The sequence below is a fragment of the Oikopleura dioica genome, chromosome XSR (assembly GCF_907165135.1).
Source record: "Oikopleura dioica chromosome XSR, OKI2018_I68_1.0, whole genome shotgun sequence".
Lineage (NCBI taxonomy): Eukaryota > Metazoa > Chordata > Appendicularia > Copelata > Oikopleuridae > Oikopleura > Oikopleura dioica.
In genome coordinates, this window is record NC_137294.1 from 567,742 (window position 1) to 586,994 (window position 19,253).

The 19,253-nt window shown below is 46.4% G+C and overlaps 7 protein-coding genes across 10 annotated transcripts; 1 reads left to right on the top strand and 6 right to left on the bottom strand.

Annotated features, from left to right (window-relative positions):
* Positions 1 to 21: 21 nt before the first annotated feature.
* Positions 22 to 1,030, bottom strand: LOC145707992 (protein canopy 4-like). The gene is made up of 4 exons (XM_081785593.1): positions 809 to 1,030; positions 546 to 731; positions 385 to 505; positions 22 to 343 (listed from the first exon to the last, which is right to left on the bottom strand). Exons 1-4 carry the CDS (start codon positions 998 to 1,000, stop codon positions 213 to 215), a joined length of 630 nt encoding a protein of 209 aa, XP_081641719.1. The 5' UTR covers positions 1,001 to 1,030; the 3' UTR covers positions 22 to 212.
* Positions 1,031 to 1,036: 6 nt separating this feature from the next.
* On the bottom strand, positions 1,037 to 5,457 carry LOC145707080 (ribonuclease H2 subunit A-like). The gene is made up of 8 exons (XM_081784558.1): positions 5,177 to 5,457; positions 5,045 to 5,066; positions 2,550 to 2,709; positions 2,379 to 2,471; positions 2,078 to 2,332; positions 1,506 to 1,779; positions 1,321 to 1,439; positions 1,037 to 1,272 (listed from the first exon to the last, which is right to left on the bottom strand). Exons 1-8 carry the CDS (start codon positions 5,455 to 5,457, stop codon positions 1,142 to 1,144), a joined length of 1,335 nt encoding a protein of 444 aa, XP_081640684.1. The 3' UTR covers positions 1,037 to 1,141.
* On the bottom strand, positions 5,352 to 7,902 carry LOC145707555 (uncharacterized). 4 transcript variants are annotated; one of them, XM_081785104.1, is made up of 11 exons: positions 7,793 to 7,902; positions 7,591 to 7,661; positions 7,482 to 7,547; positions 7,328 to 7,443; positions 7,009 to 7,283; positions 6,805 to 6,937; positions 6,705 to 6,761; positions 6,456 to 6,641; positions 6,042 to 6,189; positions 5,646 to 5,985; positions 5,352 to 5,568 (listed from the first exon to the last, which is right to left on the bottom strand). In XM_081785104.1, the coding sequence occupies exons 1-11, from the start codon at positions 7,873 to 7,875 to the stop codon at positions 5,484 to 5,486; spliced, it is 1,560 nt and encodes a 519-aa protein (XP_081641230.1). In that variant the 5' UTR covers positions 7,876 to 7,902; the 3' UTR covers positions 5,352 to 5,483. The 4 variants fall into 4 exon arrangements, with proteins under 4 accessions (XP_081641230.1, XP_081641229.1, XP_081641231.1 ...); XM_081785103.1 differs by having other exon boundaries at positions 6,462 to 6,656; XM_081785105.1 differs by having other exon boundaries at positions 5,646 to 5,922; positions 6,456 to 6,656.
* Positions 7,903 to 7,928: 26 nt separating this feature from the next.
* LOC145710664 (ectonucleotide pyrophosphatase/phosphodiesterase family member 5-like) lies at positions 7,929 to 10,056 on the bottom strand. The gene is given in 8 exon segments (XM_081788460.1): positions 7,929 to 8,470; positions 8,514 to 8,724; positions 8,768 to 8,938; positions 8,980 to 9,169; positions 9,171 to 9,215; positions 9,362 to 9,639; positions 9,642 to 9,797; positions 9,846 to 10,056. Coding segments are annotated over 8 exon segments (1,401 nt in total). The 5' UTR covers positions 10,029 to 10,056; the 3' UTR covers positions 7,929 to 8,303.
* Positions 10,057 to 10,092: 36 nt separating this feature from the next.
* LOC145706690 (aminoacyl tRNA synthase complex-interacting multifunctional protein 2-like) lies at positions 10,093 to 11,582 on the bottom strand. Its single transcript, XM_081784118.1, has 5 exons — positions 11,408 to 11,582; positions 11,221 to 11,363; positions 10,667 to 10,929; positions 10,424 to 10,549; positions 10,093 to 10,379 (listed from the first exon to the last, which is right to left on the bottom strand). Exons 1-5 carry the CDS (start codon positions 11,578 to 11,580, stop codon positions 10,257 to 10,259), a joined length of 828 nt encoding a protein of 275 aa, XP_081640244.1. The 5' UTR covers positions 11,581 to 11,582; the 3' UTR covers positions 10,093 to 10,256.
* Positions 11,583 to 11,592: 10 nt separating this feature from the next.
* Positions 11,593 to 12,499, bottom strand: LOC145706695 (uncharacterized). The gene is made up of 2 exons (XM_081784123.1): positions 12,274 to 12,499; positions 11,593 to 11,892 (listed from the first exon to the last, which is right to left on the bottom strand). Exons 1-2 carry the CDS (start codon positions 12,470 to 12,472, stop codon positions 11,693 to 11,695), a joined length of 399 nt encoding a protein of 132 aa, XP_081640249.1. The 5' UTR covers positions 12,473 to 12,499; the 3' UTR covers positions 11,593 to 11,692.
* Positions 12,500 to 13,171: 672 nt separating this feature from the next.
* LOC145706683 (myosin-13-like) lies at positions 13,172 to 19,228 on the top strand. Its single transcript, XM_081784110.1, has 3 exons — positions 13,172 to 14,073; positions 14,116 to 18,915; positions 18,961 to 19,228. Exons 1-3 carry the CDS (start codon positions 13,252 to 13,254, stop codon positions 19,120 to 19,122), a joined length of 5,784 nt encoding a protein of 1,927 aa, XP_081640236.1. The 5' UTR covers positions 13,172 to 13,251; the 3' UTR covers positions 19,123 to 19,228.
* Positions 19,229 to 19,253: the final 25 nt, after the last annotated feature.

Here is a 19,253-nt window from a genome sequence, read left to right on the forward strand (position 1 = left end):
TTACTCTCAGAAGCTTGGAAGTACAAGCAGATACAGTTTTTATTTTTGGCAGAATTTGCAGTTGCGGCTCTCGAAAGTGAAAATTGAACAGAAAAAGGAAGGTAAGAAAACATGAAATATCATTTTTTTTTAATTGAAAAGCATGAAATATTCGTTGTCGTTGTTTAAGAAACCAAACACCAAACTCATGCACTTTCGATCGCGATTTTTGATCAGAGCTCATCGTGATCTACTTCGTCGGCTGGAGAAACTTCTTCTTCGTGGACGAGTTCTGCTCCTGTCCAGACTTCATCGAGGCATTCTTGGTCGTCGGGCTTCAAAACTCGCTGCCGGCAGATGAAGTCTTAATAGATCTCTTTAGACTTTTAAAGTTTTAAAACTGACCTTGGATGTCGACGTGCTGGTGGTGGAAGAACCAGTCTTCTATATCTTCTTCCGAGTTTTCCAAAATCGACTCGCACTCCTTCTTCATTTGGGTCACTTCAGCACTCGGCTCGTCCCACATCTGATCATTTCTACTATTGAACTCAGCAAGGAGTACCCACCTCGTCAGGAATTCCAAGGTCGACCTGTACGCCGCGCTCTTTCAAGCTCTTCAGAGTCTCCATCGTTTGACTTTGGCCCTTCGCAAATCGTAACGAGCCAGTTCTTTCTTTGTGCATGTTGTATTCCAGAATCGCCTCGCAAATGTCTTCCAGACTTTCTATCAGACGCAGCTCGGAAGTAGCGTACTGAAAATAATAAATAAACAATTAGCAAGAAACTGTGCCCCGGAATCTTTGAAAAAAAAATGGGTTGGGTATCGAACCTTTATTTCTTTTTTCTTCCTGTCGAGCCCGTGTCCCGTCTGGAGCACTTCTTTCTTGCTGCCAGTTTCGCGGAGTCTGTCAGACAGTTCCAGCGTAAAATACTTGCAAGTTTCGCATTTGGTGGGCTCGATCAGACCCGGATTGTGGATGTCCGCGCCGACTGCCAGGACCAAAGAGGCCGAAAGATGCATTCTTTTAGAAAAAAATCAACAAATAAAAGATACGAGTTGAGGAGATTCTTTTTATTTTTTTGTAAATGGCAGTGGCGATAAATAAAAAGAGAGAGAGAGTGAATGTTTTCCTTCCAAGCAGATTTTCAACCGAAAACTTGTTCAGGCAGTGAAGGACTCGGCATTCTTCGACTTCCAGAGCGAGACCCGATGAATGTTATTTTCACGAAAGAAGGCGCATTTTCGCGTTGGACCAGCGCCGACTACTTCCCGATCGATCCCTCGCTTTCTAGCTGCAAAGCCAAGTTTCAATTCCGAAATTTGAAAACTTTCTTTCTCACCTTTCTGATTCGCCTCTTCTTCTTCGTTTTCGAACTCGTGCTCCCACTCCACTTCGGCACAGTTTTTCGCCATTGCTTCTGTCGCCGTTCCCCAAGAAAGCCGCGCGTATGTAGGAAGTCTAAAATTTTTGTTAAAAAAATTTGTCGGTATTTCTGTCGCTGCGTCAATTTTCGCGCTGTCTTACCCAAAGACATGATCCAAATGTTGTCGAATCCAGTTTTTGGTTTTGGGATCTCCCGGGTATCCGGAGCCGACCTCGATGGATTTGTCCACGGCCGGCTCGACGTGGTCCCAGTTGTGCACCAACTTGTCGCGCGTCACTTTCGCCACGATGGAAGCAGCGCCGACGATCGGATAAGTCGCGTCGGCTTTGCTCTCAACTCTGATCGACAGCTGCGGGAAGAATCGAAGCAGCTTTTCCTGGTACTTCTCTGGCTTTCCAACTGTGTCCACGAATACTGCAAATTTTAGTTGACTAACAGGAAAAAACAGCAGTAACCAGGACACTCAGCCAATAACTAATTTGCAATTAACCATGAAACAAGAAGAATCGAGAATCCGAATCTTGCGGTTTCTAGCTGAAAAAGTAAAGAAGCCGCGCTTCGCGCGGCTTTCACACTTTTCTTTCTTGAAGCCGCAAGATTCTGCTTCTCGATTCTTCTTGTTTCATGGTTAATTGCAAATAAGTGATTCGCTGAGTGTCCCGATTATTTTGAAAAATGCTGGAATACAAAGTATGAGGATGTGTTTACTAACCTTCTTTGACGTTAACTTTGTGGTGGTCGAGGACACGTCTGATCATGGAAATAGCTGTGTCGTGGGACATTTCGTTTAAATTGTACTTCGCTCTTCGGAGCATGGATTTGGAGATGTAGGCTGGCGGGAGGACGACGCCAGTGTAGCCGACCCACTTGCATTTGTCGATCGATTTGAGCATCCGTTCTCGGTCGATTTCCTCGAGCTGCTTGGAGTCGTTGGCGCCGATGTCGTCCCGCACTTTCTGGTGCTCGCCTAAATTTCACAGTTCCGGAGTTTGCTTGAGCTAATTTGAGCTCACTGATGACACAGAAGGCGGCGGAGTAGACCATTGGGCCGTTTACTGGTCCGCGGCCTGCTTCGTCGATTCCAAGGCAGTATTCTTCTGATTTGTCTGAAAAAGAGCTTTCGCGAATTCGAAAATGGGATAATTTGGAATTTTATAAAATGGCGAAAGTTGCGAAAACCGTTCCTAACCCATCGGGAACAAAATCGAACAACTGAAGCTCTAGCGAATCGGCAACTTGAGTGTTGGATCCAGATTCTGGAATGAAATCTTCGTCGTCCAGAGCTTCCAGTTTTTCTGAAGCTCCGTCTTTTCCTTTTTGACGGCTTTCTTTTTCGGCGGCATTCTGAAAAGAAAAATGGAAAAAAGAAGTTTGAACGGAATTGGTTTATAACAACGTGCAGTCGGGTGCGTTGATTAGTTGCATATTGTTGATACTGTAAGGAAAGCATTTGTACTGAAAAGAAAGAGCGGAGGCTGAAGCAAGGTTGAGTTGAAAACACGATGCTTTCAAAAAAGTAAGTGCACGAGCTTGTGTTTTTCAGTTTTGGTTTTCAGGGCGTACACTTGGTAAAAGACGATTCTCTCTTTTGAAAATAGAGAAATTTAAAAATACAAACTTGATTTTTTTTTTTTGAACTTTAAAGAATCCGAAAAGTATTGATGATTCAGGTGAAGATTTATTGGTTTCTCTTTTTTTGTATGACATGCAAAATTATTAATCAGAAATAAATGAATCCTACTTTTTTGGGGGAAAGTTAGCACTAGAAAGAGGAGATTCCTAGGATGGGGGTAGGGCAAAAACTGGGGGTCCTGGGGGATGGTGGGGTTGGCTCAACGATGAACAAAATAAAGGTCTCTGATTGGATCAGAGAGCCATCCTCCCTCTCCCCCAATTGCCGAGCCGGTGGATTTGCCCCCATAGGTAAATACTCTTTGTTGATTTCAACAAGTTATTTCTTTGAATTTTTAGACTTAGAAAAAGGCCTAAAAGGGAAAATAAAAAGCGAGAATAAATAAAATAAAAGTTCAAGGAGTTTTTCAAAAGTGCATTATTCCAGAAAGTGAGTTTAGTTTGATTTTGATTTAGTAAAAGGTATATTTTGTAGATTAAATGAAAACACCTTGATGCGCCGCAGGTGGCAGAAAATAAATATATAAAGAAATGATTCGATGAAGACTGAGAAGGGAACTTGAAACAGGGAGAACTTGAACATAAGAAAAATCAACAAAGAAGAATAGAAGTTATCTGTTGCGCTGAATTGAATAAGAACACGAAAAGGGAAAACGCTCCGTTCCCGGGCTGAGTTGGATTTTTGAGCTGAGCTGGCTCAAAACACGCCTCAGCTCAAGCTCGAACTGAGAGGGCTCAAGCTGAGCTAGCTCAAAACCTAGCTAAGCTAGAATTGAGCTGGCTCAGATAGCTCAGCTCAGAGGAAATAGAAATCAAATTGAGCCAGCTCAAGAAAAGCTGCCTAATTTTTCGTCCGTCCGAGCTCTGCTACCTGAGCTCGCTCGAATCGAGCTGAGCTGTTTTTGAGCTATCTCGGGTTGAGCTGGCCTAATTTGAGTTTGAGCTTAGCCGCATTTCATCGGGGCTCAGCTAGCTTAGCTGGAAAAATATAACTCTGAGCAGGTTTATCGACATCTGAGAATCAACATTTCGAGTATCCCTTCTTTCCAAAGGATGGAAAACTAAGTGAGCGGTGATTGGAATAAAAAAATGATGATCAGAAATCGTAAAAGAGGCGTTTTTTCTTCAAAGTAGGACACTGAGTCGGGCGATTGGCAAAATGACATCCAGTGGACTGTAATTATTTACAACGGTTTTGGCGGCTAGTGGCAGGAGCGCGGATTTATTTTTTGTGTAAGTGAATTTTAAAGAAAGACTTTCCACGTGACGTAGCATGGATTACGGAAAGCAGGACTTTCAGAACGGGAATTTAACTAATTGCAGAGAATAAGTCGGAGTCGGGCTGCATCAAATCGGGCGGCAGAGGTTCGTAACTTTGGAAGTCAGGTCGCGAGTCCAGATTCAGCCAATCCAACTCGTCCGATTTCAGGTTCTCGTTCGTATGTGCTTTTTGGGACAGCGACTTTTAACATCAATAATGGCTAAGGTGGGGAAAAGCTGGAAGGGGGAGGGGGTTCGCAAGACCGCCATTGGCTGAGGCAAAATATAATGGCTTCTGATTGGCTTCGAAGGCCCTTGAAACTCACAAAAATATATTAATATCTCAAAAGCTTAGTTTGATTTTAACTTTTTGAAAAATCAACAAAAACACAAATCCATTAAAGAATTCGTTAATTTCCCCTGATTCTAGAAACTCAAATATTTGAGCGAGTCGAAAATCTCTAGAATCAGTTGAATTTTAAATTCAGTTATGAAATCACTTCTGCCCAGGTATTTGCTGCAACAATCGGAAATTTGAGTTTTAATTTTCATCAGAAAGTAAGTTTGACTTCAGTTTTTCGATCTGCGTCTGAAAATTTCTTATAGAAAAAATCAAAATTTACAAAAGCAAAATGAGAATCAAAAACTTTCTAGAACAGTTCACTATTTTAAACTCGGGATCTTGATTTTTCCATAAGAAATTTTCAGACGCAGATCGAAAAACTGAAGTCAAACTTACTTTTTGATGAAGATTAAAGCTCAAATTTCCGATTATTGCAGAAAATACCTGGGCAGAAGTGATTTCATAACTGAATTTGAAATTCAACTGATTCTAGAGATTTTTTGCTTGTTCAATTATTTTAGTTTCTAGAATGAGAGGAAATGAGGGAATTCTGAGTTGGGTTTCAGTTTCGGTTACTTTTGTAGTAGATAGTCCCGCGTTCCTGAGGCTAGCTGCTGCAAGTTCTGCGTGTGCGAGTGATCGTAGTGCGAGTTGGCCATCGACACGATCGGGGGCTGCTGTTGAATATGGCTTGGGTTGCCGTTGGGCAGCGATTGCATGTTGCAGTAGCGAGCGTTCGAGTTTTGACTTGGGTGGTGCTGGTTTTGGACTTGGCTTGGATTTGAAGACTTGGCTGTTGTGTCAGGTTGGGGAGCGTTGAATGGCGCCGTCTGGAAGAGCAGCTTGTCCAGTTCCATCGAGGGCGTCTCTTCTGACTGCGGAGCTACCCGCCGCGCTGCGGCTGGTGGGACAGGTTGTTCTCGTGCTTCAGGTTGAACGACTGGAGGCCGAACATCGACGAGTCGGAACTTTAGCAAAATTAAGTTAGCAATGGTTGATTGTCAAATTTCTAAACAGGTTGGCGAGTCTAAGAGCGCGTTCTTACCGGGGCTGACTGTCGAAGAACTGTTTCATGGCGATGGCGTGGGTCGGTGTGGGGAGGTGATGGACGTCGGGGGCGGAGACGGGGATCGACGAAGGCAGACTCGTGCAAATCTCCATCGGCGTCGGATTGACGCTCGAGCGGTTGTTGTTGCCGCTGTTCTGCAGGTTCTGGATCATTTCTTCCTGGCGCTTGATGGTTTCCTGCATCTCGCGCATTTTCTTCTGCATTTCGCAGTGCTCCGGCGAGCTCTTCTTGCCGAAGTGGCCCATGAGCCGCTCTACCAAAGCATCTTTAGAGCCCGAAACCGACAAGCCGTTTTTTCGACAGAAATCTTTCAACGCTGCCAAAAAAGAAGAACATCAATGTCAACGATCATGCAAAAGGGAGAATCCCTACCTTTGACTTTGTACTCGTTGCGGCGCTCTGGATCGAAGCGCTGCTGCTCTTTGGGACGCAGACTGTCGACCAAGGGCGGCGGAGTCGGCGGCACTTGGTTGTGGGGAGGCGGCGGCACCAGCTTCGCGTTCACCACGTGGAAAGTCGCCTGAAATTCTAGTGTGAAATCTAGTAACAAAGCTTTCTTCAAAAGAAGAAGATCTGGGATGAGCTGGCTTAGAAAATTTGTGTCTACTAATACTTATTCGACATTTCTAGACATTCATAGACATTTATGAATATTTGTAGACATTTTAAGATATCTGCAGATATCTACGAACATTTATAGACATCTTTAAATGTTTGAAAATGTCCCTGAAGTTAGTCACATTAGTCGAAATTACAAGTCAGTTTTAAGAGTCGCACACATCTTACTCTAACATTTGGAGAAGGCTGGGGCGAAGGGGCCATGATTTTGTTCCTCTGTTGGATCTCGCGCATGAGCTGGTCGCCGATGGCTTGGGGAGCGGGGAGGATCAGCGGCGAGCGTTCGTTCTTTCCGAAGCTCTGTTGCAGCATCGGATCGAAGCTCTCCTTCGGCTTCGACTGCTCGATGTGTTGCTGAAGATTATCCATCTAAGATCAAGATTTTAAGCCTTTTTCTCTTTCCAGAGCGGTTTTAACCTCTAAGAGCAGCTGTTGCTGGCGCAGGCGATCCTCGTACGACTCTTGAGTTGTCGACTGAAACAAAAATGTAAAGAAAAACTCGAAAATGGGGCTTTACTTTGATAGATTCTTTCTTGGTCTTGTTTTCGGCGGGCGAGTAGACGTGGAACTTGAACTTCGAGCGCTTGTGCATCTTTTGGGTTTGCTTTCTAGAGCAGCGGCTATCACCGATGCGCGATGACGGGCGCGAGCTAAGAGCAATTATTACTATTTTGGCGATTTCGAGACATTTATTTCTGATATTTTCTTCGAGTAGTGTTACCTTTGGTTGAAGTCGAAATCGCTGTCGAAATTGAGGCTCTGTCCTGGAGGCGAGCCGCCCGGGGAGTCGCCGAACGTCTGCTCGGTGAAGTAGTTGTCGTGGATCTTTTGCTTGATGCTTTCGTCGACTGGAAGAATGTTGCGCTGGATGAGCTCGATCGGGCCCGGACGCGAGCCGATCTTCATGTTCAGCTGGTCCTGGAGCTGCGCGCGCTGCAGATTCTTCTGCGAGTTCGCCAGCGATGGGCTCACATTGTTGTCTTCCAGAATGTGATACTAAAATCGTCGTCAGAAATAGTCGTTTTGAAAAGAAGAAAAACCTCGATTAGCGTTTTTCGATCGGGGCGCTGGGCGATCTTGTTTTTCAAATAGTCTTCCGTTTTTCTTCTTGCCAGGCATTTGCTTTCATAGAAATGGCTTGGAGGCGTTTTCGGCGCTAGAAACGTTGATTTTTCGAAGATAAAATGAACATACGTGGCAGAATCCCGTGTTGTTGAAGAGTCATTGGGTCCCGTCTAGTGAGAAGTCCGCGTTCGAGCGCTAGAATCAATTAAGGGAGCTAGAACCTAATTTAAGTTTTTACCTTGGCGGCGCTGGCCCATCGGGCCCAGGTCGTGAATGATGTCGCAACCCATCATGTCTTCTGATGAGTCCCTTTTAACGATTTTAAACTGGGGCTAGAAATCATCTCGCCAAACGCATATGAACAAGGTCACATACGCACAATTTTAAGGATGAACAAGGCCACCTTCTATTTTCTTCCAAGGGAATTTAAAAACCGTTGCCTGATTTGTTGGTCGAGCTTTGCGCCCGAGAGAGAGTCCAGAGGCGTCTGAGAATGATACCCTCCCAAATGTGATGAGTCCATTTTCAATTTTGAAGTCTAATAGTTCTGAAAAGTGCAAATGTCATTATCGACCGTAATGAATGTTTTTCTTTGAATACATAAATGTGTGCTGTGTAAGAATAGGAAATATTAGCAGGTCTGAATTTCGGAATTTCTGCATTTCTGAAATCGTCAGTCGACCGAAATCAGCATCGACGTCATTTTTTTTTGTTGCTTCAAAAGAAAAAAGTGCGCAGAAAGAGTCAATCGAATGGAAAAGTCGGAAATATGATCCTTTTTTCCGCTTTTAGCTTTCTATTTCAGAATATTTTTTGATAGAGCATTTTTTCGCGAGTCCAAAATAGAAACGAAGCACTTGAAATGGAAAAAAGGGACGAAACGAAAATGGCACATGTGAAAACGTTGCCTTGCGAGGAAAAAGAGAAGGAAACTTTCGGAACTTTTAGTTTTTAGCTGAGTCCGCGATATTGAATATTTGATTGGTCTTGGTCTTGGAGGAGGGTGAGCGGCTTCCACTTCCAGAACTGTTGGTAGATGGCGTAGACGATCACCAAAAGGATGAAGAAGGAAAACAGCACGCCCATCGCGATAGGTAGGGCTAGGTCCAGCGGGCGCACTGAAAATCGAATATGAAATAAGAGGACTTGAGTTTAACTTACCGAGATAGGCATGTAATTCAGCGAGAGAGCCATTATTGGGCGCTGGCTCGACACCGAGGAGGAAGCAGCAGAGCGGATAGAGGTCCAAGTTCGTGAACGGTTCTTGCTCTTCTCTTTTGTTCGCGAAGTCGGGTCCTCTAGCGAAGAAGATCGGATGCATGTCTGCAGAGTGCGGGTCGAAGCCGTGCATTCCCAGCAATCCGTAATTCGACTAAAACAACTTTAAATCAACTTTGCTTCATTTTTGAACTGACGAATTTGTTGCCTGTCTTTCCCCAGTCGTCTTCGGAGTAGACGATGGCGTAGCCGACTTCTGAGGAGAGCCAGATATCTTGAATTCGGTCGTTGTTCGAGTAATACAGATCGGCGGGGATCTCTTCTTTCAGCCACACTTTCAAATTTGGATCTTTCAGGTCAACCAGTCGCTATTTTTTGTTTGTGAAAATGGCGTTGCAAGTTTTCGTACCTGGTACAAGAGTTCTTTCACAGAGTCATTCTTTGGCGCGATTCCGGCGTTGCAGTCGTACCCGTACGAGTTGTCGATGTCGATGAGTTCCATAAAGTCTTCGACGCGATCCAGAGTGATGATTTTCTCCTTGGACATCGTCGCCATTCCGTGATCGGCAGTGACGATGATGTTCGTTTTCCAAAAGATCGTTCTTTTCCAGCTGCTGGATCAAGTAGCCAAAGACGTTGTTCAGCCTAAATAAAATTTATTGATTTCCTGAGTTCAGAAAAACTGCGTAGCCTGTGTAGAAACCTGAGTAAGTGTCCTAAAATACCTTCAAACTCTTTCACGATCCTGACTCAGGTATCTACTCAGGTCCCCGAGGCAAAAATATACGTACTCTTCTAGCTTGTCGTTGACTTCCTGGCTATCGGGGCCATACTTGTGTCCAGTTGCGTCAGGCTCTTCGAAGTAAAGTAAGCCAAGAGTAACGTCTTCGTACTGCAGCTGCTCAACGATCGTGTCTACCCGCGACATGAAGGGTTTGGAAGCATTGAAGGCCTCCCAATAAGTCGGCAGCTGCGATTTGAGCTCCGAGCCTACCCAGAACTGCACCGCCGACTTGTGGCCAGCCTTTTGGTTGGTTTTCCAAATCGGTTCACCGCCCCAAAACTCGGGGATTCGTTCCAAGACGAAGTGTTGTGGTAGTCGAAGCGCTTCCCAGTTTTCGGGTCTTTGAACTTGTTGGCCACGATTCCGTGCGACTCCTCGTGGAGACCCGTCACCATTGTCCAGTGATTCGGGAAAGTTTGCGTTTGGAACTGATTCGTCATCCACTACAAAACAGATGAAATAGGGGTCCCCAGTTGTGGTGCTATTCTAACCTTTGCCCGGACTCCTTGATCAATAAAGTCGTGAAAGTGTTTCAAATCGAGCTGGTCGCGGTTCAAATAGTCCCAGCGAAAGCCATCCATTGAAATCATCAGCAGCTTGCTTCCGACATGTCTGGTGATTTTCGCGCTCGCAAGTGATAAGCAAATGCTACTTATCAAATAAACCGACTTCATTTTTCGCCGTTTTTTGTTATAAAATTGGCATCTGAAAAGAATCGGATTGAAAAAGAGGTTATTTTCCTAATCGTTCGTTGCCCAGAATCTGACGCAGATAAGTTGCAAATTACAGTTGCACGAGTCAAATAGCACGAGAAAATTTTAGATAGTCCGGCATCCCACAAGTCACTTATTGCTAATTTTTGAATACTTTTTTAGAAAAAACGCACACTCTTTTAAATTAATCTACAACTTCTCCACCGCGGCCACGTACGCCTTCAACGACTTCCCATGCTTCTTCGGGTCGACACAAAGAGCAGCAGATACAACTGCGAAATCGGCAACTGTCACTTCTTTTCCGCAAACAAACTAATTCAAAAACGATTTCGGAAAATGGAAAAGTGTGGTTTTACCTTATTTTTGGAGAGATGGGCGTCTAAAGATTTCAGCTGGGCCATTCGCTCTTTCACCGCCGTGTTTGGGTCCGAAATGAGATCGGCTAGGTCCAGCCAGTTTTCAACTGAAACTTCGTTTGCTCCCTGAATGTATCAATTATTGTGATTACTTCTTTTTTGGGCTGGGATTCGGAGCAAATTGATAATTTAGAAATGTGAATCGCCGAATCGTAAATAGGGGTGTCACAATGTTAATTTTACCGTTTCTGGGTAGATATCCAAGAGCTTTCCGAAAAATCGCGAGACATTTCCAATTCCCGAAACTGTAGCGCCGCGGACTGAAATTGTCGTCTCCGGGACAGCAGTAGTGTAGATGACTGTGAGCACGACTTGGCCGGTGGTCTTGCCCTGGTTGGGCGTCGCTTTGAAGATTTGACAGTCGCAGCCAGTGGCACTCGAGTGGACCAGCGTCTTGACTTCGACTTTAACGCGGTTCGCCAGTTGATCGCACATTTTCGAAAGACCTGGAAATTCAGATTTTTAATTACAATTCTAATTTATTTTGCCACAGCTAAACAGCCAACGCTCTTTTTTTCAATATGTGTGCAAATCCTGAGTCAGGGTTCCAAGAGAACTGAAGTAAAAAGCCGCGAAATGGCTTTAACAAAATGACCATTTTACTCTTTTTTTTTCTCAAAATTTACTTTGAAACCCTGACTCAGTCTTCTCACTCAGGTTTCTGAGCCGAGATTTTTAACTCCATCAAAAATATTAGTTTTGCTCCTTTAAAAAAGTCGTATTTCAGAAATTTTCACCTGTGGGGATGCATTGCGATGGATTGATTTTCATAACAATATCGAGGGGCTTCGATTTTTCGATGAATTTGACGCCGTTGTTCGATTTCGGAATAGTAGCTGCGCTCTTTGAAAGCACGCTCATTACTGTGTTCACTCGCGAGCTAGAAAGGGTTGATAGGTGCTGCTGGAAGTTGCCTTTTCTCACCTGAGAGAGTTAAGCTTGTCGAAGAGCTCGTTCTGCTGGCTTTCGACGACTTCGAGGTCGAGAGGAGCTGCGTCCGCCTGCGCGATGCTCTGGATCGGCGCCACTTTGTACATTATCTCTTTGTCCTCGATGCTGTACTGCTGGAGCACTGGTGCGATCTTATACATGGCCATTCTAGTTCGGAAAGGGTCAAGAAGTTGTTAGAGGAGGCAGGGCTGAGATTGAAGCTGGCGCGGCAGAAAGAATTTTTCAAAAAAAAAGACAATCTTCTTGAAATGGAATTCTTCAAAAGTCGCGTCTTCTCTTCCCGCCGTGGTTCTGTTCGTTCCTATTCTGGCCGCGGTAGTTTCCGCGATTGTTCGCGCGTCCCTTCGCCGGATTCCAGGGCTTCACGATCGGCGGCTTCATCGTGTACTCGGCCATTTGGACGCACTCTTTCATAAGTGCATCCCGCTCCGGGTGAAATCGATACGGATATTTTGCTTCTGAATCGATTTTACGAACGGGTCACGAGGAAAAGAGCATAAACAACCGCTGAGGATAAAATTAATGGAATAAATTTTTAAATGATTTTTTCGCTGAAATTAAACTTTTTTTTATATTTAACGAGATTTGGATTATTGATCAAAAATGACTGAAAATACGGTACCCATTTGAACGGCGAAATATTTCTGAGGGGTCTCCATTCTAACGGATTAGATATTACTCAATAGAGTCCCCTTTTTAACGTATTTTCTAGCAACAACTTTTCAGATAATCCGTTAAAAAGGGGACCCTATTGAGGAACATTGAATCTTTTAGAATAAGGGCCCCATCAGAAATACATAATCCGTTAAAATGGGTCCTGTATATTAATTTTGACTTACCCCAGTTGGTCGGCTCTCTCTGTCTTTGGAGCTGTTCTGTTCCGTTTTCTGGGGATGAGTTTTTGGATTCTGAGTTGTCCTCGTTGTCTGAGCCAGTTTGCGATTCTTGAGCTGAGCTTTGGGAGCGATTTCCTTGTGACTGCGTGGACTCGGATTCTTCCGACGAGGAGAGGCTGTTTGATTCACTCGACTCGCTCATTTTATCTGGATAATTTATCGTTGATTATTAATTTTCAACAACATCGAAAAAAAACATTTCAAAAGGAAGTTTCCCGGCGTGGAGCAATAAATTTCTCAGGCGCAGTTCCCTGTTATGGGAAAATCGCCGCTGCGTTGGTACTTGAGTACTCCGGGAATCTCAGAATTTCGAGTATAAGTCTGATGAAAACAATTCGATACATACAGTGATGCAGCTATAATCTATAGCCTTTTATCGGATTTAATAATTTCCCTTTACAAATTGCAGTAAAACAAGAAAGTTTATACAGAGTTCAATTTTTTTATTCCGCAAGATCGCTGGTATTCTTGCTGGCAGACTCTCTCCTTTCGCGGCTGTTTTCCAAGTCGTTCGTGATTTTTCTTCTAATTTGGGCGATCTGGCCAGTCGGAAACCACCCATCGATCTTTGTGCATCTTTTCTTGGTTCCGATTTTTGAATAATTTTTTTTAGTTTATAAATTTAACCCATGTTTAAAGAAGCCCCTTTCCCCTAGTAACGAGTACATTGATCGATAATTCACATGAAAAATAAGGTTCTAGGGCACGAAAGCTTCCCACCTTGGATATTTCAAAAATTTGCCCTTCCGAAATGTACCAGCTGACATTGTCGCCTGCTCCCATCATTAATGATAATCCCGAGCGTCAGTTGCACCCTTTTTATATCAAGCGCATCGGCAAGAGTAATTCACAAAAGAAAGAGATTTGGTTCCAGCAAGGAAAGCGAATTTATTTTCCAAAAAAAACTTCAACTAACGAGAAATGGGACTTTACGATCCGGACGCAGCGGGAACCGCCGCTCGGTATCTTCGACTGCCAGCTGAAGAGCTAATTACTGTGCGAAGCGCCAAATTCGAAAAGGGCTCCGTCTGGGTGCCCTACTCCGAGACTGCCTACTGCAAGGCGCTCAAGCTCGCCGAGAAGGACGGAAAGATCAAGGTGAAGAGAGAGCCAGATGGAAAGGAGAAGGAATACAAGGCGGAGGACGTCGAGCCGCAAAACCCGCCCAAGTACGAGCTCCTCGAAGACATGGCGAACATGACTTTCCTCTCCGAAGCCGCTGTAGTCTACAATCTCGGCGAGCGATACCGAAAATTCCTGATCTACACTTATTCGGGTCTTTTCTGCGTCACTGTCAATCCGTACAAGATGCTGCCCGTCTACGAGCCGCACATCGTCGGCTGCTACCAGAACAAGCGCAAGACGGAAATGCCCCCGCATCTCTGGTCCGTCGCCGACAATGCCTACAACGACATGTTGCGAAATCGTGAGAATCAGTCGATGTTGATTACGGGTGAGTCCGGCGCCGGCAAAACCGTCAACACGAAGAAGGTCATCGCCTATTTCGCCACCGTCGCCGCTCTCGGTGGCGGAGAAAAGAAGGCCGACGACAAGGGCTCGCTGGAAGACCAAATCGTCGCTGCCAACCCGGCGATGGAGGCGTATGGAAATGCGAAAACCATTCGAAACGACAACTCCTCTCGATTTGGTAAATTCATCCGAATCCACTTCGGTTCCAATGGAAAGCTCTCATCTGGTGATATCGACACTTATCTTCTCGAGAAATCGCGAGTCACTTTCCAGGTAAATTAAAAAGCCAACCTTCCAAAATATCCTTATTTCTAGCTTCCAACTGAGCGATGCTTCCACATCTTCTACCAAATGTGCACCGGCCACAAGCCGGAAATCAACGAAATGTGCATGATCACGACCGATCCGTACGACTACAAGTTCTGTTCTCTTGGAGAAATCGTCGTCAAATCCATCAACGACAAAGAGGAACTGGATGCGACGGACGAGTCCTTCGATATTCTCGGCTTTTCGCAGGAAGAGAAGAACGCAATCTACAAGATCACGGCGGGAATGATGCACAGCGGCAACCAAAAATTCAAGCAAAAGCCACGCGAAGAACAGGCAGAGCCAGATGGAACTGAAGCAGCAGACAAGCTTGCTTACTTGTTTGGCGTTAACTCGTCCGACTGGTTGAAAGCGATTTGCAATCCAAAAGTCAAGGTCGGCACAGAATACGTCACAAAGGGACAGACAGTGGACCAGGTCAACTACGCTTTGGGCGCGCTGACTAAGGGCGTCTTCGGTCGTCTCTTCGACTGGCTCTTGAAAACGATCAACCGGGCTCTGGCCACCGAATTACCGCGCAACTTCTTCATCGGTATCTTGGATATCGCAGGTTTCGAAATCTTCGACTTCAACACCTTCGAACAGCTGTGCATCAACTACACGAACGAGAAGCTGCAGCAGTTCTTCAACCACCACATGTTCGTTCTCGAGCAAGAAGAGTACAAACGCGAGGGAATCGACTGGGAGTTCATTGACTTCGGAATGGACTTGCAGGCGTCGCTGGATCTGATCGAGCGGCCTCTTGGTATTCTCTCGCTGCTGGAGGAGGAGTGCATGGTTCCAAAGGGAACAGACATGACTTACAAAGAAAAACTCCTCAAGCAGCATCTCGGCAAGTCAAAAGCCCTCGGAAAGGTGAAGAAGCAAGGCAAGTTTGAAGCGCACTTCGAGCTGCATCACTACGCCGGCTCCGTGGCCTACAACGTCACCGACTGGCTCACCAAGAACAAGGATCCAATGAACACCTCCGTTATCGCTTTGTACAAAAAGTCATCGATTCCGACTTTCGCTGAGATCTGGGAGACTTATTTGTCCTCCGAAGAAGCTGCGAAACAATCGAAGGGAAAAGGCAAGAAAGGAAAGGGCGGCGGTGCTTCGACCATTTCTGGACAGCACAAGGAGTCGCTTTTCCGATTGATGACGAATCTGAAGGCGACACAGCCCCACTTCGTCCGATGCATCGTCCCCAACGAAATCAAGAAGCCAGGATTGATGGATAACCATCTCGTCCTCCACCAGCTTCGATGTAATGGTGTCTTGGAAGGTATCCGAATCTGCCGAAAGGGTTTCCCGTCGCGAGTCGAATACGACGAGTGGAAGCAGCGATACTCAATCCTCAACCCCAACGCTGTGCCAAAGGGCCAGTTCATGGAGCCAAAGAAGGCCGTCGAAAAGATCCTTGGTGGCATCACTGAGATCGACCCCGAGAGCTACCGTTTCGGCCAGACAAAGGTCTTCTTCAAAGCTGGAATAATCGGTTCGCTGGAAGATCTTCGTGACGACACGATTGCGCGCGTTTTGATCAAGCTCCAGACGCATGTTCGATGCAAGCTTGCTCGCGAACGATACGTGCAAACGATCAACGAGCGAAATGGCGCGTATGTGATCCAGCGAAATTGGCGAAAATTCAACGAGCTCAAAAACTGGCCTTGGCAAGGACTTCTCTTCAAGATCAAGCCCTTACTGAACACGGCTGAGAAGCGGAAAGAAATGGACGAACTCTTGGCTGAATACGAAGTGATGAAGAAGGAACTGGAGTCGGAGACGAAGCTGCGCAAGAAGCTCGAGCAGGACCACGTAAAACTCATCCAGACCAAGAACAAGCTCATGTCGGATCTTCATGGCGAGAACGACGCCGCTGCCGATGCTGAGGACCGTTTCGAGAGCCTCATGAAGACCAAAATCGATCTCGAGGGCAAACTCAAGGAGCTCAACGAGCGAATGGAGGATGAGGAGGAAATCTCCACTGATCTTCAGCACAAGCGGCGAAAACTGGAGACTGAGTGCTCTGAACTCCGCAAGGACATCGACGACCTCGAATCCACGCTCGCCAAGGTCGAGAAAGAAAAGTGCAGTGTTGAGGAGCAAGTTCGATCGAAAACGGACGAGCTCGATTGCAAAGGCGAAACCGTGGCGAAACTTTCCAAGGAGAAGAAGGCGCTGCAGGAAGCTCACCAGCAGCTTCTGGACGATCTCCAGGCCGAGGAGGACAAGTGCAATTCCATTTCCAAGGCGAAATCGAAGCTCGAGCAGCAGGTTGACGATCTGGAGCAGACTTATGAAATCGAAAAGAAGAGTCGACTCGATCTTGAACGACTCAAGCGCAAACTGGAGGGTGATCTTCGACTGGCGCAAGAGACAGTCATGGACCTCGAAAACGACAAGCAGCGACTTCAAGAAAAGCTGAAAAAGGCCGAGTTTGAGTACAACCAGCTCTCCACTCGCTATGAAGACGAGGTCGCCTTGGTCGCCCAGTTAGGCAAAAAGATCAAGGAGCTGCATGCGCGAATCGAGGAGCTCGAAGAAGAGCTCGAAGCTGAACGCGCCGCACGAGCCAAAGCCGAAAAGAGCCGGAGCGATCTCGCCAGAGAACTGGAAGAACTTTCCGAGCGTTTGGAAGAGGCAAACAACCAAACTCAGGGCCAGATCGAGATCAACAAGCGACGCGAGGCTGAAGTCTCCAAACTCCACCGCGACTTGGAAGAACACAACATCTCCCACGAGTCTAACTTGTCCACTTTGCGAAAGAAGCATGCCGACACCTCCGCTGAACTGAACGAGACGATCGACAATCTCCAGCGGGTGACTCAGAAGCTCGAGAAGGAGAAATCGGAAATGAAGATGGAGATTGATGATCTCATCGCTACTGTTGATTCTCTTTCCAAGTCGAAGGTCAGCTTTGAGAAGCAAAGCCGCGTTCTTGACGAGCAGTTGGGCGAAGTAAAGGGCCAGTTCGAAGAGCGAGAGAAGCAGATCAACGAAGCTTCGGCCGACACAGCCCGCCAGATGACCGAAATCAACGAGCTGAAGAGGACCCTCGAGGAGAAAGAAACCATGCTTTCCCAGATGACCAGATCAAAGAACTCGCTCAACCAGCAGAACGATGAAATTCGCCGCAGTTTGGAGGAAGAAACCAAGGCCAAAAACGTGCTCGCTCACCAGGTCCAAGCTGCCAAGCACGATTACGAGCTGCTGAAAGAGCAGGCCGAGGAGGAGATCGAAGGCAAAAACGAGCTCATGCGCCAGTTGTCGAAAATTAACGGCGAAGTCGGCCAGTGGAAAACCAAGTACGAGACTGACGCCGTCCAGCGAACCGAGGAGCTCGAAGAGGCGAAGAAAAAGCTTTCTGGGCGTCTTACAGAAGCCGAGGAAGGCGTCGAAGCTGCGTTGACGAAATGCTCTTCGCTAGAGAAGGCGAAGGGCAAGCTGCAGACTGAAATCGAAGACTTGACGGTTGAGCTGGAACGAGCCAACGCTGCCTGCTGTGCACTTGAGAAGAAACAACGCTCCTTCGACCGCGTGATCGAGGACGAAAAGCTCAAGCAGGACAAAATCCTTTCTGATCTTGAAATTTCGCAGAAGGAAGTCCGAGAGGCGCGCAATGAAGTCTTCAAAATCCAGAACTCGTACGAAGAGAGCCTCGACGCACTGGAATCAGCCAAGAGGGAACACAAACTTCTCCAAGAAGAACTCGCCGATCTGTCGGACCAACTCGCCGAAGGAGCCAAATCCATTTCCGAGCTTGAAAAGGCGAAGCGATCCATCGAAGTCGAAAAGAATGAGCTCCAAGCGTCGATGGAAGAGGTCGAGTGCGCTGTAGAATCAGAAGAAGCCAAGACACTCCGGGTCTCGATCGAACTCGGCCAAATCAAGGCTGAAATCGACAAGAAGCTGCAAGAAAAGGAGGAAGAAATCGACAACGAGCGACGCAACGCAGCGCGAATGCTCGAATCCGTGCAGCAACAGCTTGATCAGGAAACACGGAGCAGATCTGAAGCCGTTCGAATCAAGAAAAAACTGGAAGGTGAAATCTCCGATCTTGAAATTCAACTTGCCCATGCAAATCGCTGCCTGACCGAATCAACCCGACAGAATAAAGACGTCCAGGGCCAGATGAAGGACCTCCAGATGAACATCGACGATGCAGAGAGGTTGAAGGACGCTGAGGCCGAACAACTGGCTGTTACTGAGCGAAGAATCAATCTTCTCCAAGCTGAGATTGACGAACTCCGAAGCTCACTCGAGCAAGCAGAGAAGGGCCGAAAGAGCGCTGAGCAGGAGCTGATGGAAGCGACGGAACGGGCGAATCTGCTTCACACTCAAAACACGGCGCTGGCGAACCAGAAGCGAAAGATGGAGAAGGAACTCGTAGCCGTTGCGAACGAAGTCGAGGAGGCGATACAAGAAGCCAAGAACGCAGAGGACAAGGCGAGAAAGGCCATCACAGACGCGTCGATCATCGGTGATGAGCTGAAGAAGGAGCAGGACTGCGCGGCTCATCTGGCACGAATGAAGTCGAACTTGGAGACCCAAGTGAAAACGCTGCAGAACAAGCTGGACGAGGCCGAACAGGTGGCATTGAAGGGTGGAAAGAAACATGTCCAGAAGCTGGAAGTGCGGCTCCGCGAGCTCAACGCTGAATTGGAGAACGAGCAACGCCGAGGCACTGATGAGATGAAACACATTCGCAAACTCGAGCGAAAGGTCAAAGAGGCGACTTACGTCGGCGAAGAGGACAAGAAGAACCTCGATAGGGCGCAGGACCAAGTCGACAAGCTCCAGCTCAAGGTAAAACAGTTTTCTTTCTTCTTTTCTTAACTCTTGTCTTTCCAGGTGAAACAATTCAAACGCCAGGCCGAGGAGCAGGAAGAAATCGCCAGCCAAAACACCTCGAAATATCGAAAGCTTCAAAACGAACTGGAAGAAGCCGAGGAACGAGCCGACATCGCCGAATCCACCATTTCCAAGATGCGCAGCAACAGCCGAATGTACTAATCTTTTGCTAGTTATCTCCAAAAAATTGAAACAACTGATCATTATTGCAACTCTCCGAATATGACTAGGACTAACACTATCAATTTTAAATAAATTGTGGAACCAATCCTTAGCGTGACGGGAAAACTTTC